The 27,763-nt window shown below is 58.4% G+C and overlaps 2 protein-coding genes across 5 annotated transcripts in view; one reads left to right on the forward strand and one right to left on the reverse strand.

The window, feature by feature from the left end:
- The window catches only part of LOC119098552 (tyrosine-protein kinase Fer), a 38,195-nt gene extending 20,504 nt beyond the window's left edge, over positions 1–17,691 (reverse strand). For 2 of the 4 annotated variants that reach the window (XM_037221516.1, XM_037221513.1), the window contains exons 1-3: positions 10,298–10,374; positions 9,697–9,916; positions 8,946–9,119 (exon numbers count right to left, since the gene is read on the reverse strand). In XM_037221516.1, the coding sequence (XP_037077411.1) occupies positions 8,946–9,119; positions 9,697–9,916; positions 10,298–10,338 (435 nt within the window). In that variant the 5' untranslated portion in view covers positions 10,339–10,374. Of the gene's footprint in view, positions 1–8,945; positions 9,120–9,696; positions 9,917–10,297; positions 10,375–14,482; positions 14,607–17,542 lie in introns of those variants that run through there. The other 2 variants (XM_037221514.1, XM_037221515.1) reach the window with 2 other exon arrangements.
- A 154-nt stretch (positions 17,692–17,845) lies between these two features.
- Positions 17,846–25,922, forward strand: LOC119098553 (cytosol aminopeptidase-like). Its single transcript, XM_037221517.1, is given in 13 exon segments — positions 17,846–18,152; positions 18,624–18,852; positions 19,196–19,305; positions 19,679–19,842; positions 20,146–20,317; positions 20,573–20,675; positions 21,091–21,166; positions 21,169–21,270; positions 22,326–22,561; positions 23,116–23,218; positions 23,693–23,842; positions 24,734–24,813; positions 25,294–25,922. Coding segments are annotated over 12 exon segments (1,545 nt in total). The 5' UTR covers positions 17,846–18,152; positions 18,624–18,762; the 3' UTR covers positions 25,453–25,922.
- The last annotated feature ends 1,841 nt before the right edge of the window (positions 25,923–27,763 follow it).

The raw sequence follows: 27,763 nt of genomic DNA on the forward strand, positions 1-27,763 counted from the left end.
CCTACTGTTCAGACCAGAGCACTGCATATCGTTCACGGAAAATTTCAGCACTGGTAAAACAGCCGCCATGTTTGCATTTAAGTTGACAGCGGCTTAACATTTAATCCTGTATTGATATGTTGCCGCAATCTAGACCCTAGTTCATGGACACATCATTTCAACCAAGCGCTGCGAAAGACGTAAGCCAGAAGTCTTTATTCAGACTTCCGTGCCTTGCTCGCGCATCTTTCTAAGCAGGTACTGTGGCCACATGACTGCCAACACGCCACACAACGGATGCCAGTCAACCTTTTTACCACTCCTCTGTCATCGCAGCCACAAATCGCGGAGACCTCCCACGACAGATCCAAGACCTTGCGCCCACGCATATTGTCGTCGCCTCCCAAAGCTCCAAGGCTCCTGCTCGCAGTGTGTACCGGTTTCTATGGCGCTGCCATCGGCTCAGTGCAGGGGTCAATACAAACCCTGTTGACCTGTGCGCGCTGCCGCGATAGCGCTGTTTTGGTCCGTGTCGCCAGGGGGATGGCGCGCTGCCCTGGCGCCGGGGGCACCCCGGGCGGCACCAGTCGTCCTCCGATGGCCGCCATGAGGAGCTGGGTAGTGCTGGCCCTCCTGGGCCTGGTGGCCGCCGGCGCCAGCGGCCAGTCCCAGCTGATGAATGTGCTCGACATCGACGTGAAGGTGCTGGCAGAGATGGCTGGGGTCGAAGTCCCCTCGATCAAGTCGGCCGACTCGGACGGCCTGCAGCCCTGCAATATCACGGTTTCCCCGCAGGTGGAAGAGGCCTCCAAAGCCTGCGCCGCCGAGCTGGAGGAACAGGATGACGCCGAAGCAGAAGATGAGGCAGGTGGGGAAGAAGACGGGAGAGGAGGGAGGGGAGGGAGGGGAGGACGAGGAGGGCGGAGAGGTGGGAGAGGAGGGGAAGACGAAGACGAGGAAGAGATGGATGAAGAGAGAGGAGGACGAGGAGGAAGAAGGGGAGAAGACGAAGGTCGCGGCGGTGGGCGGTCCGGAAGACGTGGAAAGAGGGAGGCGAGGAGACCGGGAGGAAGAGGAGGCCGGGGAGGAGGCAGGGGAGGCGGCAGGCGAGGAGGCCGGAGAGGAGGCGGGCGAGGTTCCGCAAGCAAGGTCGACGAAAATGCGATACAGCAGTGCGTCTTCGAAAAGCTGAACTTGCTCGACTCCGAAGGGTCGCTGAAGCTCGACAGCATGAAAACGCTGATCAAAACCTACCAGGGCGCTCAAACGGGTAAGGAGGTCATGCTCAGGATGACGGAGCTGTGCTACGAAACTGTCGCAGATGTCGAATCAGACAAGCAGGTGAGGATGCTGATGCAATGCGTGAAGAAGAGCATGGCGTCGGCCTGCCCGGCGCACGACCTCAAGCTGCAGAGCCCGGCGCTGGCGCTGCTGAAGACCAGATTAGCGGCCCGGAAGTGCTTCAGTGCGCTGCAGCCGCCGCCGCAGATGGTCCTGGCGCAGTTGCGGTGCGGCGCCGCCGAGATGGTGACGCTGGCCGACAAGCGGCTCGCCGCCCTGGAGGCCAAGGCACGCAGGCGCCGCTCTCCGCAGAAGGGGGACCGTGACGGCGGCAGGGGCGGCGGCAGGGGCGGCAGGGGCGGCAGGGGCGGCGGCGGACGCGATGCCGACGACGGCGATGACAGCCGGCAGGCAGCACGCCGAGACCGGCAGGAGGAGCGCAAGAACCGACAGGAGGAGCGGAAGAGGCGGATGGAGGAGCGGGAGAAGCAAGCCGAGGAGCAGATGCAGCTGAAAAAGGAGCGGGTGATCAGCATCATAGGACCGCTGGACCAGGCTCTGGAGGCTATCCGCCAGTCGCTCCTTAGCAGAGCGCGCTGCATTCACGAGACCACCGGCACTCTGGACGGCGACAACGTGGACGTGGCGAAGACGAAGGAAATGCTGAGCTCGGCTACCGGCCCTGACAAGGTGAAGCAGGTCGTCGCGGAGGCGCTCGACAAGTGCGGCGAGCTCGACGCTGCCGTCGAGGCGATGACCGAGTGCGTGGCCTTCGAACTGTCCGTCAGCTGCCCGTCGGCCATGTCTGGCGGCCGGTCGGGCAGGGGTCGGCAGGGCGGGGGTCGCCCGCGGGCCGTCGTCGGCCGGCCCCCCAAGGCGGCCGCCCTGAAGCTGCCGGCCGCCCTCCAGCCGTGAAGCGCGCCACCGACGCCCGGACGGAGCGGCCGGCGCGCCTCGAGCCGGCGTCAGAGGCGGCCGCCGCCCGGTGGTGACCGGTGGTGACCGCGCCCGGCGCCGAGGGAGGCCAGGGACGCCCGACAAGGGCGGCTGACGCTTCTCCACAGCGATGGCGCGGCACATGATCTTACTCACACAGAGCACTGCAACGCTCAGGGGATCAGAAGCCGTCCGGCTACTGGCGGACTGCGCATCCGAACTGGGCAGAGCTGAGAAGAGGCTGAGCGCCTCGCCCGTTCATCCTTCGTCCTAATGAATGTTGAACGCGTCAAGGACTATGTTGCGAACCGCCTATGTCATGAACGTATGTTTACCTCACTGTTACGCTGGCATTTACTGGTACGCTTTTGCGCGGATCGAATGTTTCTTTAGCGTGATCTTAATACACATGCAAACACTTAAATCGGTCTGTTCAGGAAAACCTCTCTTGATAGTAAGGAAACGTTTTGATTCGGCGGATTCCTGGGAGAAGAGTCCTGGGAGAAGAGTCCGCGCTGCGCACCGCTCGTCGCGTGAGTCCTGACTCAGTCATCCGGTTGTCAGATTCCAGGTCAACATTTTGTAGTGGCCGCCGGGCGTGCCGCAATACTGAGCCCGGTTCGTCCTGCCCTCTGGTGGACCTCTCGCGCGGCCGCCGCCCAATCTTGGGCAGGGCCGCGGAGCGAGTGCTTGAAGCGACTTGAACTCACGCCGCCACGCGTGGGTGAACCGGGATACAGGCGCTTTAACCGGCTGAGCTAATGCAGCAGGCTTTTGAATGTCAAAAATTACTCTTGCCCCGCTTCTTATTCACTACGGGCAACGGAAAAATCACTTGTGTCCGCGTCGTTGACGTTCTTAATTTGTTCCTGCCCCGTTGACTTTTATCTTTCTTGAGCGATGTATGTGTGATCTAGCCTCAGCTGTAGCAAACCCGATGGGGGTGCAAGCTCATACTTCCTCAGCCCTCTATTTCGTGTCGCCGGGGTAGCCGGGTTAATACTTCTGTTTTAAAAGGTTCGTATTTATATTTGAAAGGTCTTGATTTCCGTTTGATTTCCGGCAACCACATCACGTCATACAGTATCTGCCCTCACTTACACGCACTATTGACGTAAAAATAAGGTACCCTTCCCAATGACCTCAACCCCGGCCGCCTAAAGGCAAATCCGGAACCTTAGGCTGTGCCGCAGTACCCGAGTGATACGCGGGAAAAGGCCATAATCTGGCTCGCGATGCCCTCGGGGTCCGTCAGGTCGGCCTGGAGCGCCCGAAAATGGCCTGTTCCGCGCAGCAGTGGCGCGCTGCGGTACAGCCTAAGGTTAGGGTTCCGCTTCACGCAGCCTAGATGAAGGTCACTCAGAAACGCAGCTTTTGGCTGACCTCAACAGCGCAACGCGACCGTCATCGAGCCGGCGCATATGCGCCACTGCTTTCCTCCCGTCTGCCGCCGGCCGCCGCCAGCATATTCGCGTCTTAAACGTCCTTCATAGTCTGACATTCTTTGGCTACGGCTCATCTACAAAGATGGCCGAATTAAAAAACGTTATGAGTTCTGTTTATTGTGTACGACCGACACCACGGGCTTGATGTGGTTGTTGCAGCGTTAGCTCGTCACCGTCCAGGTCCACGCAAACTCCGGTGTCTTCCCCGCATCCCTCCGATGGGCCGCGGCCCCACCGTAAACGGCAAGTCAACTGTCAGCTACGACGCCGGGGTACCAGCGGGCGCAGGTGTAGGGTATCCTCGTGGGCACGAGCAGAGGATACGCAGTGCAGCACTGGTGGAGCTGGATCGCGTCGTAACGTCAATCGCTATCGAGGGCACACCTCAGAATCGCACCGGCGTCCCAAACTGTGCCATTGTTTATTTGTTTCTTTAACGCGCGCGAAGCTCGGTGAGGTCTCTAAATATAAAATTGTGTGCATTTACAAAAGCATACACACACCAACTGCTTTATTCAGTTCACTTCATTTACAAATTGGAGCAAATTCGCCATGGGGGCGACATTCTTAGCCTTGGGCGGCTTTTAACAAAAGACCGCCGCATACTGGCACATTCACAGCAAGTTCCTGGGACTTTTGCCAAGGCATGCAGCACACGTCACACAGCCCCCCAGAGTCCGGCGAATCCGCACTGTCGGACGATGACCACGACTCAGCAGCCGCTTGTGGTCTCCGATCCTGCGCACTGTGCTTCCCGCGACCGAGTGCCGCTCGTCCAGCGCCCGAGACGGCACAGTCGAAAGCCGAGGGCCGGAGACAGCAGTTAAAAGCCAGGGACGCAGTCAGCGCAGGAAAAGCCGACAGCGCGGTCGGAAGCCAAGGCACGACCCAGCGGCATGACCAATCACGCCAAACAGATCACGCCAACCACCGGGAATGCACAATCGGACGGTGGTCGACGCGATGCTCGAATAATCTCCTCGTATGTGGCGGTTGGCGCTCGTGCCCGGACGAGACATGAGCCACCGCGGACGGCGCCGCGGACGGATCGGCGGTCGGACGCCGGCGCGGGCGGGCGCCGCTGGGACAGTGTGGCGGGCGCGGCCGGGCGCCGCTGAGAGCGGTGTGGAGAGCACGGGTGGGCGCCGCTGGGACGGTGTGGCGGGCGCGGCCGGGCGCTGCTGAGAGCGGTGTGGAGAGCACGGGTGGGCGCCGCTGGGACGGTGTGGCGGGCGCCGCTGGGGGCGGTATGGCGAGCGCCCCTGGGGCGGTGTGGCGAGCACGGGCGGGCGCCGCTGGGGGCGGTGTGGCGAGCGCAGCCGGGCGCCGCTGGGACGGTGTGGCAAGCACGGCCGGGCGCCGCGCCCGCTGGGGTGGTGTGGCGGGGGCCGCTGGGAGCGGTGTGGCCGGCGAGAACACGCCGACGGCCGGGCCGGCTGAGAGCGGCCGCCAAGGTCAGCCGATGCAATCAAGACAGGTAAACGCCGCCGAAGGCTGCCGCACCGAGAGCGCCGGCCGCTCGTCTCAAAACTGACGGGGTGGGGCGCCGAGCCCCGACAATGAGCACCAGACCGGAGTAAAGACCGAACCCCGACAATGAGCAACGAACCGGGGTAAAGACCGAATCCCGACAATGAGCAACAAACCGGGGTAAAGACCGAACCTCGACAATGAGAAACAAACCGGGCTAAAGACCGAACCCCGACAATGAGCAACAAACCGGGGTGAAGACCGAGCGCCAACAATGAGCGACAAACTGGGATGAAGACCGAACCCCGACAGTGAGAAACAAACCGGGGTAAAGACAAAACCGCACGCCTGAGAGCTTACGTTTCCAGATCAGGCGCCTGCAAACGAACTATTTATCACTTGTGACCGGATCTAGTGCTGATATGTACAAAGGCCTGCCTTCATGCAAACCTGATGAGTAGCCTTTACAAGAGGCGCTACGGCCGGAGGCTGTCTGATGGCATCAAAACTAGACCTTTGCCACATGCACAAGAATATGCAGCACGCCAACAAGCATGTCTGACATTGTGGAAAAAACGACCGACGTGAATATGCAACGTCATAGCCCATCAGTTATTCTAACCGCGGGCTGTCGGCGTCCACAAACACGCTGAAATGGATCTGTTGGTTGTTCGTATCCATGGCAACGCCACGTCCAGGGGCCATACAAACAGTCGTGGCCAAGTATCGTCCACCAAGGACCACAACCGCTGTTTACATAATGTCGGTCTCGGCCAAGCTGCCACGGCCGTTGCGACCTCGCAGCCAATACGCATCGAAAAGAACGACGGAACACGAACAGACAGCCTGGCTTTCCGAATCGAGGGGTGCACAGCGGGCCTACAGTCCAGTCTCGATTGGAGATAGTCCAGTCCAGTCCAGTCCAGTCCAGTCCAGTCCAGTCCAGTCCAGTCCAGTCCAGTCCAGTCCAGTCCAGAAGCCGGACACGGGAGGAGCTCACCCTTGACCGGCGGCGTGGAACGAACCGCGCGAGGCCCAACCGCCGATACGCGGCGCGACCGAACACGAAAGCGGGCTTATCTCCGTTTGCAGGCTCAGTGAAACGATCCATCGGTTGCGCGTCGGAGCGCGACGTCCCGAGCGGCAGCCGGTGTACCGCCACCCCGAGCGGCGTCGGCGCACCCTGCGCGCAGGTGCCGCTGGTGGGAGAACGGAACCTCAGACAGCCGGGGCGCGACGTCCCGAGCGGCAGCCGGCGTACCGCCACTCTGCGCGCAGGTGCCGCTCGCGGGAGAACGGAACTTCAGGCAGCCGGGGCGCCGCGACCGAGTGTGACACGCTGTGTGTCGACACGCCTGTGACGCGCACTGCTGGTGATGTCCCGCATCACGTGCGTGAGCCCGACAAGCGCCAGTGATTGAGTGGTGAGTATGTTTGAGAACGACGTGCGGGAATCCGTAGGCGCAGCACATCCACGCCGCGTTCCTCGCGGTGTCTGCTTTCTAAGTCCAGCAGTGGGCACGGAAAGAAAGCGCTAGTCGTTCGACGCAGACGGCAAATAAAGCACGGAAGAAAACGGGGAAGTCACGAATCCCAGAGCGGACAGGCAGAAGAAACAAATTCCTCCAGACGTCACGCATCGCGCTGTACAGAAGTCTCGAGCGCTGTCTCATCCCCACCTCCGTCGGCGCCGAATGCGTCCTCTGCCTGATTTGAAAAAAAAAACACTTTCTCGTCACGTACGAAAGCACACGGCTTCGAGACAACGCTGATGGACCGTTTGAGCTCATCAGTCTCGCACGGTTCTCCGGTGCTGCGGCTGGGGCGGTCTCCTGTGGCGTCTGCCCAGCAGTCTGCCTAGCGGGGCAGAGTTTCTGGACGCTGATTCGAGGGAGATAACGCGGCGGATGCCGGCGCCCGCCGGACTCTCATCCATCCATTCATCTTTACTCCACCCCTCCGCTCTCAATTAACTTGGACAGATACGCGGTCCATTTGTCTTCCTTCCATAGTCCAATCCAATCAAGTATTTAATTTCGATTTCATAAGCGAACGTACCGTAACCGAGCAGAAGATATATCTATCTTGGAAATAGGTGAACATTCCTTCTTGCACTAGCTGTTCGGGACCGTGCACTCCGCAGGCGTGGTGTTTTTTCAGCGTAAGCTCCCGTCGCTTTCCAAATAGCACATTGCCCAACACGCCACTAACAGCCTCAGCATGCTCCCATCCAGTGCAGCCCATTGTAATTGGACACAAAATAGTTCTGCAGCTTAGCCAGTGGGCTGGAACATCAAACCTCAATGACCACTGCCACAAAACGACCGAGACAAAGACGTTTGGCGAGAAAAACAGAGCTCGGTGTGCCGCGAAAAGCCCGCCACATCACCGTCTAACAACACACAACACGTGACTGAATGCGGCCATTAGACATGGGAGAATGGCCTGGGTCGGGCACGACCGGCTCCCCACGGAGGCTTCCCGATGAGAAGGCCACGAGACCCGGATTTTGTCCGCCGCACCCCGTCCCTCCCCCCAACACCCTCCCCCTCCTCATCCACGGCGGTGGTACGGCGCCGACCGTTCCAGTCCCCTCCTCACCGCGCCGCACCACTGTCACTAGAGCAGGTGGCGAGCATCAGAGCTATGGGATCACGAAGGTCGCGTGGCGGTGACGACCCGGCCCGACCGGGGCGGCCAAGGGCGGCGCATCACGGTGGAAGACGGGCGGCCGGCGTCATCACGACGCAGGTTAACATCACCTCGGCTGTCGACCTACGACACCGCATGGAACGACACGAAATTGAAGAAACAAAAACATCCCGTTCGCGGCCAACCGCAGAGACGCCGAGCCGTCCGGTTGGCCGTCCGGCGGCGGTCGTGGTGGCGCGCCACGAGGTGGCCGGGGAGCGCGCCGAGAAGTGGCCACCGCGTGACGTAACACCGTGGTGGCGGCGCGCCCAGTGTCACCGGCGCTGCAGCGGGGGGGGGGGGGGAGCAGGCGCCCCGCCGCCGCTCCCTCCGACGCACCCGGCGCACCGGAAGGTCGCGGAGGTGCGCCCGCAGGCGGCCGCGACCTGAGGTGACTGACCCCGGCAGCGTTCCGCTCTTGCTCGGCTGCCGACGCCGCGACCCGGGCGACAACACGAGATCGCCCCAGCGCCCCGCCGTCGCACCACATCACGTGTATCGGTGCGTGCGCGCGTCCACTTGCCGCGACAAAGCTGTGCGCCTGACGAGGCCAACCCCGTCCACCGTGAGGAATCGGCCAGGCTCCCGGCGCCGGGGTCAGGCCGCGGGCGGGTCTCAGCCCCGGAAAGGCTTAGTAGGGTGCGGCTGGGGAGTCACTGAGTCATACCGCCTGAGCGGCCCGCGCCCACTCCAGCACGCTCAGCCTTTTCAGACACGTCAGCCATTGCGATACCGTGCAGAATGCCGTACGAGCAGCATACTGCGCATGCGCCGTCCCTCCTTCGGACGTGCCAACTTAAGCCTCGCGTTCCGTAGAGCAATACGGTAGTAGCACAGGGTGTTCGTCAGCTGTACGGATCGGATAGATCCAATACCTGACTTACATGCCGCCCTGCCCATGCTGCGAGCTGGAAGTCGTTTCATATTCATTCCGCTCGTATTCAGCCTGCTGACCTGGCGGTGGCGGGGCCGGACTAAACTCAGCTACTCGTAACTTACCTTCACATTTTACTGACTCGCCTGGCGTCTCGCTCTGCTCGTCCCGGTAGATCCGGTGAACCGGCGTCACACTCACCGACCGATCTCGAACGCCATGAGGCTCTTCTCGTCCCGGTAGACCCGGTGGACCGGCGTCACACTCACCCGACTAATCTCGAACGCCATGCGGCTCTGTTCGTCCTGGTAGATCTTGCGCGAGGCCCGCTTCTCAGTCGTCAGCACGTTGAGTTTGTCGATGACCCCCGTGGCCAGCGTCTCGGCGTTGGCGCGGATCAGCCGGCTCAGCGACTCGGTCTCGTCCATCATCGTCGACCAGGCCTGCCGGTCGCACGGGGGGGGGGGGGGCTGGTAACGCGGCCGCGGTACCGGTCGGGCAGGCGGAGGGCACAGCGGTCGGTGGCGTTTAGCAGTCATGTATCAGCTGCGATCGCTTGACAATCGATAGTTCTCATGCTGCCTGGCACCGACTGCACGCCTCGATTAAAAATCACCGGCGGCGAGATCGGGGCGGTGATTTTAGAATCTATTCTGGCGTTCCGAATCACTGGTCTACAACCATTTGGAGAACATCACTATAGTTTATTTATCATAATGGTCGAGGGCAAATCGAGTCTTTAGTCTAGATGTACAGACAGAAAGTCGACCAATCGTGCCATAGTATCCGGTTGGGTAACGCATGGGTGCACGAGCGTGTGAAATCGCTGATAATAGATTGCGACACATTTCTGCGGACAAAACACCGCCACACGGTGCAGCAAAACTGCGAAAAACAAGCGGTTTGCATAACAAACGCAGCTACCGCAAAGCCTAACCGACCATCACGGAAGTCGCCGCACGGAAGCTTCCCACGCGCTGCCGCCTCTCCGACCCTAGCCGGCACCCCGCGGCCACTGACCTGAGCGATGAGGCTGCCCGCCATGTCCTCGGCGCGCTCCCACTTCTGCGCCTGCGCCACGACCTGCGTGAGGCCGGCGGCGTACTCGCGGTCGCACTTGACACGCAGCTGGAGGCAGCGTCGGATGGTGTCCATGAGGCGGAGCTCGCAGTCCTGGCGCGACAGCAGCGCCTCGTGGCTGGCGCGGCCCTGCAGAGCCGAGCTGAAGCCCATCCTCAGCCTGCCGCCGGGGGACGGCGCGTCAGCGGCGCGCGCGCGCTCACACACACACTGGCCGCGCTCGCGACCCAGGCACCTGCTGCCGGCGGCGCGGAGCGAGCCCGAGCGGCGCGGCGTCACACCGATGGCGCGCTGCCGGCGTCCCGCGCGGCGCTCCCACGGCCGCGGCGGCGCGGGTGAAAGTGAGCGCGCCGGCCAGCCGGTCACCTGCACGGCCGGCCGCGCGGCCCGCCCCCGACGCCGGCGCCGCCCCTCGCGCGCACGGGCCGGCCGCCGCGGCCGGTCGGTGAGTCAGCCGCCGCGCGGCCGCCGGCCGCCGCGCCCCGGCCGGTAAGCAGATGCGCCGCCCGGCACGCACCGTATCAACGCCAGCCGCACTCACCTGCTCCAGGCCGCGTCGATTAGTGATTCCAACCGCTCCATGGCGCGCGGCCGGGCGCCGGCGGCCGCGCCGGCGGCCAGGGCGAGCGAGCGCGCGGGTCCCGCAGCGCCGCGGCGCCTCGAACAATACCCCCCTCGCACTCGCCGGCCGGCGGCTGACGCCGCGTTAACAAGCCCGTCGCTGTGCGGCCAGCTTCTCCCCGGAAAGGCGGCCCCCTCTGGAACGGGCGCGAGCCATTGTCGACCGCCGCCGCCGGACAAAGCGGCGCCGGGACGTGTGACCGGGTGCACGCCTCCGGCGGCCGCTACAAAGCCGCAGGACAGTTATGCGCCGGTCGGAGCGGGCGCCGACGGCCGGGCGGTGAATGACGGGCCGTGTGAGGCCGTGGACGGATGGGCGATCATCGCGAGCGCGCGTTCCCACCCGGCGGCGGCCGCACCGGAACCGGCGCGCTCATCTAATCAAACAGCGGGCGATAATGGATGCGGCCAGCGCCGGATCGGTGCCAGCGGCGGTGGCGGCGCGGCCGTCAGACTTTGGGTGATGGGCGCCGCTGCCGACGACGAGTTTTCGGCCAGCGGGGGGCGGAACCACGCTCGGCTGCCGGTCGGCGAGCGGTGCGCCTCTGATGATCGAGCCACGTTTTGCTATCAACGCACCGCGACCTGACGGCAGGTCACCCTTCTGCTACGTGCGTGCCGTGGGCCTGGTGGCAGGGCTTCTCTAATATCTGCGAGCATAGCGGGCCTTCCGCTTTTGGCGAGAGGACAGTGTCACCGCAATGTCCCTCAGCAGCGGGTTGCTGGCGGCAGAATCACGCCCTAACACCGGCCAACAGAGACACGGCAGACCCATGGAGGCAGACCCACGGACACAAACCCCCACTTGCGTTAACAACGGGCCCGTGGAGCTCGACGGTGCTGCAGCAGCGGCCTCTGCCGGCCGGCGTTCGCTTCCTCGCCAGTAAACCGCGAACCAGACGGCACGACCGCCGCCGGCTTCGGCGGGCAGCGGCCCAACGGCGACGCCAATAATAAAGGCACGCCGTCGGTATGGCAGCCAGCTCGGCGCGCCGCGCCCCGCAGCCCGCCCGAGCTGGCTCTCCGACAGCAGGCGGGCGGGCGGCGCCGATTTCTGAATGGACCCGGAGGCAGCGCGCACTTCCGACGCCTACTAAAATTAGCGGCAGCGCCGCGCCAGCCGCTCGGATATGGACGGAAGCCGACGAGTCGCCGCCCGGACGCCACGCGGGTCCAAAAAGCCGCCCCCCTACCGACGCCGGCCTCGCATGCGGCACGACAGTGACGTAAGGTCCACAAGCGCCGGCTCCGCCAAAACAAACGGCGGGGCCATTAAGCTAGGGCGTCATCGCGAATCGCAGTGCGAGCGCCGATATGAATGGCATAAGCACGTCACGCCCGAACTAGACAAGCGCGCACGGGACGCCAATGGCCTATCAATCGCACAAGCAGCAACGCAAGGGCCCCAAGAGGTGCCACGATCGACGGATCAGGGGCTGAGGGACCGCCGGGCGGACGGCGGGACGACGGCGGCCCGGGTCTGCCCTCCGCGGAGCTGAGACGGCTGCGCGGCGACGGGCACCGCACGCGCGCACAGACCGCGCACTCGAGCCGCACTGACAGCCGGGGGCGCGCCCTCGAGGCCACGCCGGCGCCAATTGTGCCGAATCAAGCCAATTGCGGCGGTTTGCAGGGCGTTATTTTGGCCGACGCCGGCGATGCGGCTCCTCGACGTCACGGTCAGGTGCGGCACGTGACGGCGGCCACCGGCGCGGCACGCAGCGCGTCCGGCCGCGCGGCGGCGGCGGCGGCGGCGCCCCTCCCACCGTCGCGGTCACGTGCGGTGACCTCTGCTCGGCGCGGCGCGTCCCCCCCCCCCCCCCCCCAGCAGTGGAAGCGATGGGACGGACAGGGGACCGGAGCGGTGACCCGACGCGTGGGCGGACCGCCAGCAGCTGGGCGCGCTGACCCAGGCCGGCGCCCGCGGGCAGCGTCCGCAGCGAGCGCCGTCACACTCGGGTGCGTGCCGAACGGAGGACGTAGCGGATCGTTTGGTCCTTTCACGGCTCATTCAGCTGGCGGCTGCACGCTTCCGAGTGAATTCCGGCACCCGGCGGCCCGTTGGTTCCGACATGCCGCTGCTGGCGGCTTCCATGAAGACTTGTCGTGACAGGAAACCGCGCAACCGTAATGGAATGCACGCTTGCGGAGACTCGCTGGGAAACAGCCAGCGACGTTGCGTACAAAACTTACGGAGAAAGAAAGGCCACGAAAACGCCTGTGTGCTTTTCCAGCCAACGATTGTCATGCCCCACCGACCACACCGTTCTTTGCTTACGCTTGCACGTCCGGCGCGGTCAAGTGGTCCGCCAACTCCACCTTCGTTCTCTCACGGCTCGCGGGGAAGCCAATGAAGCCTGGTCCCTCCACGCGCAAAAATCGACCCACGCACGGAACTAGGCTCTGGCATCAACGCCAGCCCACCCAGCTCGCTGGTTTGGCAGAGCTGGACGGGTGGGTGGTTGCATCTGCGATCAGATCACGCATACGCCTCTCCTCAGAATGGACCCCGCTGCGGCTTGGCACATACTGACACCGATTGGCTAACAACACACGACAGCCCGTGCATCCCGATGAATCAGCGCAACACTCAGCCCCCCCCCCCCTCCCCCCCACAGGGACGGCCGCAGTTGGTTGCCATCCCCGCTTCCGGCGGTGGGCATCCACACCAGGCGGGTAATTGGCGCTTTCGATAACGTTGAAGGCGACAAACCGAGCAAACGGCAACTATATCGGTAGTCGAACACCCGGATCGGCCAGCTGGCCTACACAGAGTGGATTTCGCTGACACGCCCCCCACCACGCCAGCCAGCCGGCACCATCGACTGGAGGCAGCCCCGTCCGCCGTCGGATGAAACACACGGCGGCGGCGCCGCAGACCGCACCGGCCGGCCGCCCGACAACAGGCCCGGAGGGGTCGGGCCGGGCCGGACCGGGCCGAGTCGGGCGGGATCTGGCACGGCCGGCCGGAGGCGTCGCGGTCGGCTCGCGTGAAACGTGGGCGTGTCACGTCAACGGTAAGCCCCGGGCTCCGTGACAGGCCCACGGCCGTGGCGAGCTCGTGCAAGCTTAGTTCACACGCGGCGCTAGGATTGACACAGTCGTGAGCCGGGCGTTACTTGAAACGGGATACGAACATTACCGGGGTCAATGGTCACATGCTGACACCGGCACCCTTCACAACGCGCGTACATGGATCCGTACTTGTCGGCGAAATGCAAGAAAGACGGCAAAGCTAGTTTGTCCCGGCGAGATCCTGTTCGGGATCGGACCACCGACGCATTCATGGAGAAATTTCAGCCAACCAGCTCTCCATTTGGGGCCGTCCAGTGAATGGCTCGCACATCCATACGGAGGATGCGATGGGCAGGAACATGCGCGCTGAGTCCGACGCTCCTCATGAATCGGAAGCCAGCTGGGCGAGCTGCCCCTCCGCACAAGACCAGCGCCGGGGCCGGATGGACCGCCGCACACCAGGCGGCGCTCCGGCTGGCGTGTCGGCGCCGAGCCGCGGCAGCTCACCGGCCACAGCCGTCAGCGAGACGCTGCTTCTCGGAGCGGGCGCCCGCGCTCGACACGCGTATGTGCGGCAGACAGACCTGTCAGCGACTCGACGCGCGGTAGTCTGGCAGATAGACTTGTCAGCGACTCGACGCGCGGTAGTCTGGCAGACAGACTTGTCAGCGACTCGGAGCACGGTTATCTGACAGACAGACCTGTCAGCGACTCGATGCACGGTTGTCTGGCAGACAGACCTGTCAGCGACTCGATGCAGGCTGTCTGGCAGACAGACCTGTCAGCGACCCGGAGCGCGGTTGTCTGGCAGACAGACCTGTCAGCGACTCGATGCACGGTTGTCTGACAGGCAGACCTGTCAGCGACTCGATGCACGGTTGTCTGGCAGACAGACCTGTCAGCGACTCGGCGCACGGTTGTCTGGCAGACAGACCTGTCAGCGACTCGACGCGCGGTAGTCTGGCAGATAGACTTGTCAGCGACTCGACGCGCGGTAGTCTGGCAGACAGACTTGTCAGCGACTCGGAGCGCGGTTGTCTGGCAGACAGACCTGTCGGCGACTCGAAGCGCGGTTGTCCGGCAGACAGACCTGTCAGCGACTCGAAGCGCGGTTGTCCGGCAGACAGCTTCACCAGCGACACGCCGCACGACGGCCGGGCAGACCGGCGCACTCTGGTCAGCGCCCAGCCGCCGGCAACACAGCCACACCTCAGACCGGGCCCGCACCGTGTGCCGCTGCCAGCGGGCCCCAGCGAGGCAGCTCTGCCGAGCGCCGCCGACTGTGCCGCGCCGGAGGTGCCGGCAGGACGGCTGTTGGGCCGGCTCCAGCCGACGCCGGGCCGCCGGCCGGACCGGGACCGTTTTAGCCCGCGGACCACACCCACCCCCGCGCTGGCACCGCGTCCGCCGGAGGCCGGGCGTGGCCACGCGGTGCCCCACCACGCACGCGGCCAACTCGGTGACGGAAAACGGGCAAGCCGTCTTGTTGTCCGTCCCAAACACCAACGAAAACAGATGTGGGAGGGAGACTGGGGACCTTTCATTGGAGGTCCTCGTCGCAGCATCAAAGTTTACAGAGGGCATAACTTTGCATGATAAAATTAGCTGTACAATAACAAAATCCAGCTCTTGTGCTTTATTTAAATGTTATGACAGATTACATAGATGTGATGCATTGCCAGGAAGGAACAAGAGCACTTTACATCCTGATAATGCAAGGTGACAATGCCAGTAATGGGCGTCATTGCATATGGTTCCCTGACCTACATTGCAAAGCTACCTGCGTTTCAAAGAATGGCACCAATTTTCACTGATGATGGCCTCCAGCCACAAAACATACTTATGATGTTGATGACTGACGCAGAAGGATAAGGACATGTCGATGGCGGCGGTCATTTTGCGCCCATCAGGACAGACTCATACACAATAAAACATATATAAGTGGCTGTTGATCCACTTTTAGGCAATTTTCATTTGCATTTGTATGTTGAATTACATTCACAGCTTTTGGATGCAATGCTGAAAAAGATGCAAGGTCAGGCAGATGGATGAAGAGGCTGCATCACCTCCCAATGATCCAATATTTTGCTCTGGCTCAGTGTTTAACACACATTCACGCCTACTGCAAGTGTACAAGGATCCAGTAAAGCCATAATGTTAAACATGTTTTCAAGTATGCTGTTGCTTACATGACAATCACTTCACACCTAGGGTTTACATGTGTTTGGACATCATCTTGAGTCAAATACCCTACATTTCTGACAATTTGCATAATATCCAAAACTTGAGCCACATTCTTGTTAGAAACCTTGATTTCTGAATGATGTTCATGCATCTCAGGTGATGCCTAAGTTCATTGTAGGTGGTATGTGCTTCTGATGGATTTTGACAAACTCTTAGGGTTTGAATAAAGGTGGTTTGGGTTCATTTCCTGCATCCACTGATTCTAGATTCCAATGCCAGGCCATAAACTCATTGGGCATAACTTATGATTTGGTCTTGATTAAACCCACAAACAATGTGTCAATGTCATTCCAGGACATTGTAAATTGCATCAAAACATTCCTTGCACTACATAATACTACATCTTTACTATCCCTACTGAATGAAGCCATCAAAAAGTCTGTGGTTCTGACCTATTTCCATGGTGGCCTTTCCTTGGACACTAGTTTGATCTTACATCAGACCCTATGGTGATCTCACAATCCCTTTATACCCATTTTGCAAATCACAAAGCCATGAAAACATGAAGACAACATACTTGAAAAAACTGGCCACAGGCAGAGTAGTTGGCTCAAAATTGCCTCCAGAACTTCTTCAGTCAAGACCTGCAGATACATTGCATTTCACAACCCTCTTTACCCTGGGATCTAATGACCAGACCAAATACATGTTAAATGGTAGTTGACATCTGTGGTCATTACAATTAAACAATGGTAGTCTGATCAGTGATAGCACCATTGGTAATATCAAATACTGAAAACTACCCCATAAGTTTATAGCATTGCAGTGCCTTTAATGAGTGTGACTGCAACTCCAATCAAACAGCCAAATGACAGAACACATTTTCTGCATTGCAAGCATGTCAAATCATCAATACAGTATATCCATCATGATGGTACAAATTTTTATGTGCAGTACTGACTGTGTCATACTATTAACTGCTTTTGAAAATGCTACATCATTTATATCAAGACATGGTAGCCAATCAACTTGAAATTACTTTTAGCACTCGGCATTAACTGGTATATTCAAAGGGAAATAAGATTGGTACTTGCATACCACAACTGCTATAAGAGTTAATGCTATCTGTATAAAATTATGACACTTATCTGGCATCCAAGGTAACTTTGCAAAGTTTGATTGCATGTTCAAAACATGTGCCTGCATTCCTATTCAAGAATATGAGGAATACTGATATAACTCTGCCAGTACAGTATTGCCACAAACAAAATGGATGTTGACCCTGCTACCACCCCCTGTTGCAGTAGTAAAAAAAATAAAAGGGGTAAAGGTAGGAGTAGGGTTAGGTTATGCTAAGATGGGTTAGGTTAGATTAGGTTAGGTTATATCACATTAGATTAAATAAAGCAAAATTGCTGACCTTATTAGGCCAGCAATGTCACTTGTTACTACAGTGCTCAGAAAAAAGCAAATCCTACATTCTACAATGATCCTACACAAAATGCATTCCATGCTGCATGGCACAACAGCCATGGGGACCAGTTTGTGGGCACATGTGTTACTAATATCATTCCACTCCAATTATCATGCAATAGTTCGGGAAATACGATGTGACATGCTGAAGCAAGAGCATACCAATAGCTACAATCATCGTAAGTGATTATTAATGCAGATTTTGCCAGAAGGATTTCACTTTGATCACAACCTACAAACATGCAGAGTACCAGCGCCATATCCACAGCAATCCACCCAAGAAAACATACTGAGTGACAGCTTCATGTCAGTGTAAATTGATTAGACATCAACATAAGTGCAAACAGCACGATTACAAATCATTGGCGGGAAATAAGTAACTTCGCTAACACGTCCTGCCCGCGATACCACGCACAAACACAAACACATACGGTCCAAGCAGTTTACTTGTCATGTTTGGTCCTTCCCTTCCGGAATGGGAGGAGTAGCTTACCAGCAAAGAAGTGTAAGAAGTGAAGATCTCGAAAAGATTCAGAATATTGGCTCCGTGGTAAAACCAATGCAATAAAGAAACGGTGTGAAATGGGCGGGTGATAACCGCAACCAGTGATAACTCACATCAAACGCACGCAACCCGCAGCATTTCCGTGACGACTGTTACGCTCTTGCGCCTTTTGCGCCATATATGTATAACATTAAGTTTTGCGCGTGTGCGACATAATGTGACGCAAACTATAAATCCTGGTTTTTTCAAGGTCTTGCATTTTCGCCTTCATTTTCATTATATATTTCGTTGTTAGGGTAGGTGGTAGAAACGTCACGAATGTTTTTGAGATTTGATGATGTGTACCTGCTGAGTGGGTCAGAAAGGCAATCCTCAAGCTGTCTGAATCTCCTGATGTGTAACAAATGACATCCTCGTTTTGTTCAAAAACATGCTCATTAATACTGCAAATCCCAACAGGCACCAGGGTGTGTCCTTGGATCATGTGTGCTTTTTCGACCGGTGCATTTCATTACCTCTCAGTCAGGCTTAAATTTTCTCAGATAGGGTCAAGGATTGTTGTCTGGAAGTTGGAAGGCAGTGGGGAAAACACCCAAAGGTTAGGGTTTGGAATTGTTCACATGATTGTGCTACAGATTTGTGTTTTAGTTGTGGAGTATGAGGTTATTTGAGTGATAGTGACTTGGAAAAATTGTTAAGAAATTTGTGATTCATTTTGAGAAAGTTAGATAAAACTAGTTGATGTAAATGGTCATATTTTCAGGCAATTGTAAGTTAAAAAGCTGTGCATGGCAATAAAAAACTTCCATTCTTTTTTGTCACCAGCTTGAAATGCTTAGTGTCATGTTTTCATTTCTACCAGTGGATTTAAATGTATCCTACACTGGTGAAAGATGTGATTAATTATTTTCCTATTTTCAACCACAAATTTGGTGACCTATGTTTTCTCTTCACCAAGGAATGTAACACATGTTTCAAGTTTTGGTACACAGATACAGTGATGTGTTTATTAAACATGTTTTAAATTAATTTAGAATAGGCTGTTTACCCATGTGTTTGTGTTTTGCAGGTTCAGCTTAGAAGCTGTGGAGTGTTTGCATTGTGCAGTGTAACTTGTCACTGTTGGTTTTGCTACTTGATCTTCCCAGAATTTGGAACCTGTGACTTTCTAGTTGAGATCAAATCAACTGCAATTTACATTTTTGGCTATGTCTGCACTCCTTCACCAACGACTGCGGACCAGTGCAGCTCTTGGGCGAGCCTTCACCAGGTTTAGTTCATCTGATAGCAAAGTGAAGGTTTGTAATTCCTTGTGCTTACTTTGGGCTGTCCTGGACTCATGCTGTCTCATATATTCCATTGCTGTTTTAGGTACTCAGACTATTTAAAACTATTTCATTCATGGGATAGCTTTTCTTCCAGAAGAAAAGTTTGAGTTGTGTGTTTCTCTTGCAGAATGAAAAGTGCATTTGGGGGCAGTTTGTTTTTGCTTAATATGGTGCCTTTGAAAGCACACAGTTCATGGACATTATTTGCACTCTGAAATCATGGTGCAATAGTTAACATATTGTTTTGACATGTGATATGAAACATGGTCTCATAGCCTAGTTAGCCATGCTTCTTCATTCTGTCATGTTGCAGAATGGGCTGGTGCTTTGTGTCTACAAAGATGGAGATAAGTGTTCAATGACAACTGAAACCAAAAAGTTTAATGAGAGGCTTGGTGGTCGCCTCACAGAGCTGCTTGAATGGTGGGTGTTATGTTTTTCATGCTTCATTGGTCTGTTACCTGTGTTTTTTTATAATTATGAGCATGTGCATCAGTATATGGATCCCTAATATAATCAATGCTATGTCATGAGCCATTTTTTCAGTATTTTGTGCATTAATATGAAGCTAATATGGATGAATGGCAATGAATGGTTTTGGTAACTATTCTAAAAATATGCTTCATTCTGGTGCAAAACTGATGTAATCATGCATTGCTTTATTACATCTTAGTGACCACAACAGAGCATGATGGTCTCACATGTGACTGCTGTGAGCCAGTACAGATCAGCACAGCCACACATTTTTAAGCCCCAGCTTACGCCTGCGTCCTCACTCCGTCCGCGTGTGCGACAGTGCCGGCATCTCGGGAAAGCTGGCCACGCCGCGGCTGCTGTACGGCCTGACTGCCGAGTTCCCTTGCGTGGCCGTGGTCGGGCTCGGCGAGCGCGCCGAGCAGACGGTGGACGACGCTGAGAACGTCCACCAAGGCCGCGAGAACGTCCGCCACGCCGTCGCCAGTGAGTGCACCGTCCATGGTGTACACCTGTCGGCTGTCTCACGACACTGAACCGGTGCTCTTCGGGCGCCACCGTCGTCGTTTGGCGGTGACGGCGTCTGACACTGACACTGACGTGTGCGTGTGTGTGTACGTGTGTGTGCGTGTGTGTGTGCGTGTATGTGATTGTGTCAGCTCTGCAGGGTGTCAGCTGCAGCCATGCGGTGCGTAGCATTGGCAGACAGCATGCAAGCCCTATGATGCGTGGGCCATAACCACGTGTCAGCCGTGTGTTACGTAAGCCCCAGCCATATGACGTCGACAGGCGGCGTGACGGCCCTGCGTGACGTCCAGTGCAGTCACGTGACGGTGGAGCCGACCGAGCACGCGGAAGCGAGCGCCGAGGGCGCGCACCTGGCGCTCTGGTCGTACGACGAGCTGAAGGCCGAGGCCGACCGTCAGCGGCCGGTGCAGCTCAGCTGTGCCGGCGGCGACAGGTGGGCGCTCCTTGCCGACCGCGCCGGGGATCCGCCGGCCCGCCCTCCAGGCCGTCTGCTGACGGTGACAGGGCCGCGTCCCTGTCCAGCGTACTTGTGGTTTGTTGGATTAGATGTCATGGTTTGGTGTTGCATTTGGGGCTTGTATGGTTGGCATAACGTATGCTATCTCGGTGTAGGCGATTTTGATAGGTGTGGTTACGCGACTGTGGCTTGAAAGCTATCGGTTCAGTACTCCTGCTTTTGTTTTGTCAGTGAGCTTTGGCGCCGTGGTGCCCTGAAGGCTTCCGGACAGAACCTGGCGAGGACACTGATGGAAGCCCCAGCCAACTACCTGACTCCCACGCTCTTCTGTGAGGTCAGCATTCTGTGGTGTCGGTCAGGTGTGACTCAGCGGATCTGTGAGGTCGGGAGTAACGCTCTTCGGATGCAGTGGCGCGGACTTGTGCGTTAGAGATTTAGATTGGGTTTTCGGTTGGAGTGGCGATTTTTAGTTGGAGTGGCGTGGCGAAATACAGCTGGCCCACCTTGTCAGCTGTTTGGGAAGCTCCTTTACGTGCGACGTGTGACTTCTATGCATGGCAACAGGAAAATGAAGTTAGCGTAGCATTGAATTATCTCAATGTAGATTGCCAATGCCAATGCTCATTCCATAAAATATTCTAAAACAACCGAAGTGTCTGTTCTTTGCTTTATTGCACACGGAGGGATGGATGTGGGTTCCGACCCGTGCCCGGCTGCGCGGTCTGCAGTGTGATCCCTCCCATCGGCAGCGTGTCTCGGAGGCCATGTCTTCGCTGCCGGTGGAGGTGGTGGTGCGGGACGAGGCCTGGATCCGTCAGCGAGGCATGGGGCCTTCCTTAGCGTGTCGCGCGGATCGGCCGAGCCGCCGCGCTTCCTGGAGCTGAGCTACAGCGGCGCCGGCGCCGACGCTGCGCCGCTCGCCGTCGTCGGTGAGGCGATAGGGATTCCCCGCCCGGCGAGGGGACTCCCGCTCCCGCCCGGCGAGGGGGCTCCCGCCCGGCGAGGGGACTGTCGCCCCGGCGAGGGGCTCCCGCCCGGCGAGGGGACTCCCGCCCGGCGAGGGGACTGTCGCCTGGCGAGGGGACTCCCGCCCGGCGAGGGACTCTCCGCCCGGCGAGGGGGCTCCCGCCCGGCGAGGGGACTGTCGCCTGGCGAGGGGACTCCCCCGGCGAGGGGACTGTCGCCTGGCGAGGGACTCGCCGCGGCGAGGGGCTCCCGCCCGGCGAGGGGACTCCCGCCCGGCGAGAGGGCTCCCGCCCGGCGAGGGGGCTCCCCCCGGCGAGGGGCTCCCGCCCGGCGAGAGGGCTCCCGCCCGGCGAGGGACTGTCTCTGGCGAGGGGACTCCGCTCCCGCCGGCGAGGGGACTCCCGCCCGGAGAGGGCTCCCGCCCGGCGAGGGGGCTCCCGCCCGGCGAAGGGACTCCCGCCCGGCGAGGGGGCTCCCGCCCGGAGGGGGCTCCCGCCCGGCGAGGGGACTGTCGCCTGGCGGGGGGCTCCCGCCCGGCGAGGGGGCTCCCGCCCGGCGAGGGGACTGTCGCCTGGCGAGGGGCTCCCCCCGAGGGGACTCCCGCCCGGCGAGGGGACTGTCGCCTGGCGAGGGGGCTCCCGCCCGGGAACGAGACTCTCGTCCGGCGATGGGACGCTGGTCGGAGGACAAAGAGGTGCTGTCTTACTGTTGCTGTGTGCCGACGATTGAAGGATCGCGTCCGAGTGCCGGGAAGGGGGCAGGAATAGCAGAGTGGCTGAAATGTGGGGTGTCCAACGGCAGCCGATGTGTTGCGTGGCTCCGATTTTAGTGGAAGCGTTTAGGACTGTGGTCAAACAAAGGCTAGGTTTCTGTTCAATTTTGGGCCGGCAGCAACCATGTGCGAAGATTCTCACCGAAACGCTCGTAAATTGTCTTTACTGCACGAGCATTGTTTTGCACAACTGCACACGCGACCGCCTGCCTTTCCTCCGCCCGTCACCGCCTCTCTCGCCGCCAGGCAAGGGCGTGACGTTCGACTCGGGCGGCATCTCGCTGAAGCCGGCCAAGAACATGGACACGATGCGGGCGGACATGGGCGGCGCCGCCTGCACGGTGGGCGTGCTGTACGCGGCGGCGCGGCTCGGGCTGGCGGCCAACCTGCGCGCCTTCATACCCCTCTGCGAGAACATGCCGGGCAGCCGCGCCACCAAGCCCGGCGACGTCGTCACCGCCATGAACGGCAAGACCGTGCAGGTGCGGCGGGCGCGCACGGCTGGCCGGCCGGCTGGCTGGGTTCCCAGCTGTTGGGTCTGGTCGGAGGCAGCCTGGACAGTGATCTGCTGGCATTGATGCCGTGTGGTTTAGCGGCTGCTGTATGTTGTAACACGTGCAAAGTGATTGCATCCCGAGAGTCGGTCATGTCAGCCTCGCATGAGCCACGTATTACTTGAGAGTGTGGTACGTGACGTGCCAGTCTGGCGGTGTGGTCCACGTTTGTGTCCTGGAACCGTGCGCTCTGATTCTGGGGCCATAAACGAAGTATTCTGTTGTCGACGGAGATGCAGCCGTCGGTACACATGGAGAGCTAGAGATGCTAACAGCGCAGTGTTTTGGCTCAGCGGGAAACAGAGGGTGTCGTGTTCAAGCAAGTCCGTGCCGTTGTACCGCATCTGGTGTATCTGCGGCGGATCCTCAGTGCCTCCCACGTGCGTTTGTCCGGTCCTTTGCACCCGGCCACAGTAGTGCGGTACTACCCTAACCTCGGTCGCTGCGGTGCGACCTGACCTCGGTCGCCGCGGTGCCGCCAGGTGGACAACACGGACGCCGAGGGGCGGCTGATCCTGGCAGACGCTCTCTGCTACGCGCAGGAGTGCCGGCCGCGCGCCGTGCTCAACATGGCCACCCTCACCGGTGAGAGGCCGCCGCCGGTGGCGGGGCCGGTGGCGGAGACGGGTCTGAGCCCCCGCCGGACGGATGGGGTCCGCCGCGAATGGCGGTAGTCGTGGCGCGTGGCGGCAGGGTGACGCGCCCGGCCTTGATTGTGCTTTTTGAGGTGACGCATGGTGTTGAACTAAGGTGTATTCAAGGGTCTTCCGTGATGGCACGTTTGTCTCGAGAATGAGAATACCTTTGGTACCTGGCAATGCTCATGCATATTTGCTGTGCTGCTGTTCGTAGTGCGCTGTCCAGTGAACACGATGTCACGCACAAGCACGCACATCCACATCTTGAAAATCGCCCCATTCTGACGTCGAAGTAAAGCTCGCTCCTGACAGGAAGCAGTCGGTGTCGGCACCTGAAGTTACGTGCTGTATTATCTGTCGGATATGTGGGTGAAATGGCCGTCCCGTAATATCTAACTGGACGCTGTGCTCTTGCCAACAGGCGCCATCTCTGTGGCGCTGGGCTCGGCGGCCGTCGGCGTGTTCACCAACTCGACCGCCGCGTGGCACCAGCTGCGCGCGGCCGGCACCAACACGGGCGACCGCGTCTGGCGCATGCCCCTCTGGAAACACTACACCAAGTCGATGAAGGGTGAGTGGCGCTAGCCCCGGGTCGGGTCAATGGGGCGCGCGTCGTCCTGACAACGCTACACAGAGTCGGTGACGGGTGATGGTCCGTCTCGGGCGTCGGGTCCCGTTCCGAACGGGAAGCACGTGGCCACACGCACCGCACGGGCGCGTGTTTCGTGCGTGAGGCTCTGTTTGCTTTGTCTCCCCCGTTGTTACTGGTTCACGGACGGACTAAGCATGGAGGTTGAGAGGCAGGGACTCTCCGAGGATCAGACGATAGCACGTAAGTGCTTCTTACGGAGGCCACGGGTGTGGAAGCCTCTGCGTTGCTTACCTCGCAACCCTTTTTCGATGCCTGCATGTTTGGGAGGCTAGGAAGATGAGCCGTCTGCCAAGTAAGACATGTATTCTAACTCGCTGCAGCAGCCGCAGGTCTGGTGTATTGCTGAACTGTTTCGTCCTGCTTGATCCTCAATATGTGCGGTTCTTATAAGTGCTTGTCATGAGCAGCCAGGAAGGGAACTGGCCCGCGCAGGCTTTTACGAAGCTATTTGGGAAACTAGAGGGCGTTGCACCATGGCATCTTCGCCTTTTGCTCATTTAAGAATGTCTTAGATAAGCTTGTACTGGTACCAGAAACGGGTGCATATTGTAAGTACAGATACAGACTATGTAAGTATGACGGGCGCTGATGCCACGAAGACGGACTTAGCACGTGGTGACCAATGTGAGTTATTCTGTTATATTTTTTTCTGAAGGGCCACATATTGGCATGGACATTCATGACAAGTTTGACGGGTGGTTGTAAAGCAGTGCAGGTAATCAAAAAGGTTGTCGGCTTTCAAGTGAGCAAAGTAACAGATGCCACTGGTCGTGGTGCACCCTGCTGAGCGCTGGGTGGCGGTGTGCGCAGGCGGGCGGCTGGCCGACCTCAACAACCTGAGCTCCTCGGCACCGGCCGGCGGCTCCTGTACGGCCGCCGCCTTCCTGCGGGTGAGACTGGCCTCTCCCCGGTGTGCCCTTTCCCCGGGGTCAGGCGCCGTCCCCGCCGCCGCTCAGGCGGCCCCTGCTGAGCGCCGTCCTCCTGCCGGCAGAGTGCAGGCTGGCCGACCTGAACAACATCGGCTCGGCGACCGGGGGCGGCGCCTGCACGGCGGCCGCCTTCCTTCAGGTCTGGTCGGCCCCGCGGGTGGGGGGAGGGAGGACGGCGGAGGGGGACGGGGATGAAATGACTTGAGTTTGTTTGCTAGTTACTTTGGGGTGTGAGAGCGTCGAGTTTTTCGAGCTCATGATTGGAACCATGCGTTTAAGTTTTCGAACAGCACACATGAAACTGTTATGTATTGCAGTTTGTTTTGCTTAGCAACAAGTGTAGATCAGGCGTTTTGCTCAGCGTATCCAGTGCTCCTCACCTCGAATGTGTTTGCTTGGAGCCCATCAGTCGCCTCCGCTCATCACCATCCCTCCCCGCAGGAGTTTGTGGCCGAGGATTTGCCCTGGCTGCACGTGGACATCGCTGGCACCATGGAGAACACCACCGATGTGCCGTACCTGAGCAAAGGCATGAGCGGTCGGCCCACGCGCACCGTCCTCGAGTTTGCCGAGGCCATCTGCCGGCAGGGCTCCCGCTAACGCGCGGCCTCGGTCCCAACTGGCAGTTGTGGCGGTGACCGCTGAGCCGCGCCACCCGCGCCGCTGTTTGGTCGTCGGCCAGGAGCAAATGTGGAGCGGAGCCACAAAGCTCTTGGGCACGCGGAAGCACGCTTTGTGGCTCCGCATCGTTAGAGCTGCGGTGGGAGGGTGGCTTAGCTGTGCTTTGGATGCAGTGGAGTGGTTGCAGATGCCAAACTTGTGGGCAAATGATGTGACTGTATTGTCGAGTTTCTGACAGTGATCTTCCACGTTTTTCAGGCCGCTTGCGGATGCCTTGTGATATTGAACCAATAGCAGGGTTGGTGCGTTGGACATGGTGTGGGAAGTTGTCAATGGACGACGTTTTGACAATACGTTTTTAACAGCGACAGGTTTTGTATAACTAACAGGTCGTGCTCTTGCAACACATTGAACCCCATACAAATAAAGATTGTACAAATAAGGAAAACCGTTGGCAGTTTGTGATTTAGCCCGGCGACAGCCACTATCTGGCCTGTTTAGGGCGCACAACACAAAGAACAGGCGCTCTGGCTCAGTCACGACCTGGTTTGGTTAGAAGCTGCCTGCGACAGCATCGAGACATCAAACTGAAAATTGGTATAACGCCTGGACCTCAACGGTATTCTCGAGTGAGGAGTGGCGACAGCTGTTGTGCCGAGGCGTTTTGTCGAGCCAGTCACCCCGCCCCAGCTGGAGCTCATCAGCACTAGTCCCGCCGGTTTCGTCTGAGCCGCATCGTCGCGCCTGGTGACGGTCGAGGAGTGCGTTACGAGCCGGGGAAGCCCGAGTCCCTCCTCAGTGGTCCGGGCCCTGGAGGGAGAAATATTGCTGGTCCGTCGTGAATCATCAGGAACTAAGACGGCACTGGCGGCGTGCGAGTATCCACGCTTGTGGGCGAATGTTCTCAAGTTCGTAACAATTGCAATAATCATAATCGTGATCCTTGTTCTCACGCTAGTAATATTCCTAGAAGCTGAATGGACTGCTCTTTGAGCGTGGGCCGTCTTCCGCTCTCCTCATCAATCTCTGGTCGACACCAGAACTGTTACTTCTACCTACCTCCCCCTTTGAAGATGACCGCCGATAAGACTGCATGCATGTCATGAAGTTTGACAGCTCGCAACCACGTACATTCTCCTAATCTGACATGGTGGTTCAGCGATAAGATGCCTGGCAACTGTTCATTGATATTTCCACTAACCGGACTGGTGTCTGTCTGCACGAATGTGGACCATGTGCTGCAGCGGGCGCATCAATGCCTCGTTTTGGCTGAAATTTAAAATATACAGCTGGCTTACACGAGCACGACACCGGGCATTTCGCCAAAACGGCATGCGATGCTTCCTAGACATACTTTTCCACTTTGTTTTGTGTGGTAGATCCTATCTTTGCATGTTTCCCGGGATCCCAGTGCATCACGCAGAAGTCGTGACAGCGGAGCATGTTATGGATTGCTCAGCCCTTCAAAATTCTAGACGGCCATTTGTTCTGTACTGACATGCCTCATCGTATTACACCTAACCCTTTCACTGAAGGCAGTGATCAAGTCTGCGTCGGCTAGTAAGATGCGTCGGCGCCTGCTTACTTGGTCATCGCTAACTGAACAAGGCAGCATCCATCCCACAGCTGAGCAAACGCTGAAGCTTTGATGTTTATCAGGAAAGGTCGGTGACGTTTGTCGCCACAGGTTTGTGATTGCTGAGGATCCATTCTGTGCATCGACGTCTCAAACGTGACAGTGGATCCTTTCTTGACATCGAAAAAGGGCGCTATGTGACGGCAGCGATGTGCGACTAGAGGTGATAACATTAGAGAACAAAGTTTCCGTTTTACGCCGGTCTGGTGAATCAAGATACCAACTGAGCAGCACTCAAGCCAGCTTTCTGTCGTACATTAAGGTGTGTTGATTGACAACGTACAAGCATTTCTTACTTGTCACCAATACCTCACCGAGCGCTGAGTTTCACACTTTCTGGTCGCGATGCTTTGCTTATGTCCGGATGAAGTGAATGTTCTTATGACGCATGCAAGATTTTCTTGCTGCGGTGCCGGCAGTCTATCATGGATGCGTACCGATGGTGCCGGGTCGGCGGCTGAGTTGGTAATATTGCGGCAATATTTTCATGGCCCCTGCAATAATGCAAGGGTAAGGGAGATCCGGTTATGTTGGGAATGGGGGTGATAACATTTTGTTATTTATCTGCAGTCAGAGTCCATAGCCAATGTTAATTGTTTGGCAAGACTAAATTTTCAGGAAGCTGGAGGGGGCTTAACTTCCCGCCTTCTGACC

This window comes from Pollicipes pollicipes, unplaced genomic scaffold (genome assembly GCF_011947565.3).
Source record: "Pollicipes pollicipes isolate AB1234 unplaced genomic scaffold, Ppol_2.1 Scaffold_4740;HRSCAF=5597_pilon_pilon_pilon, whole genome shotgun sequence".
In the NCBI taxonomy this organism is placed as follows: domain Eukaryota; kingdom Metazoa; phylum Arthropoda; class Thecostraca; order Pollicipedomorpha; family Pollicipedidae; genus Pollicipes; species Pollicipes pollicipes.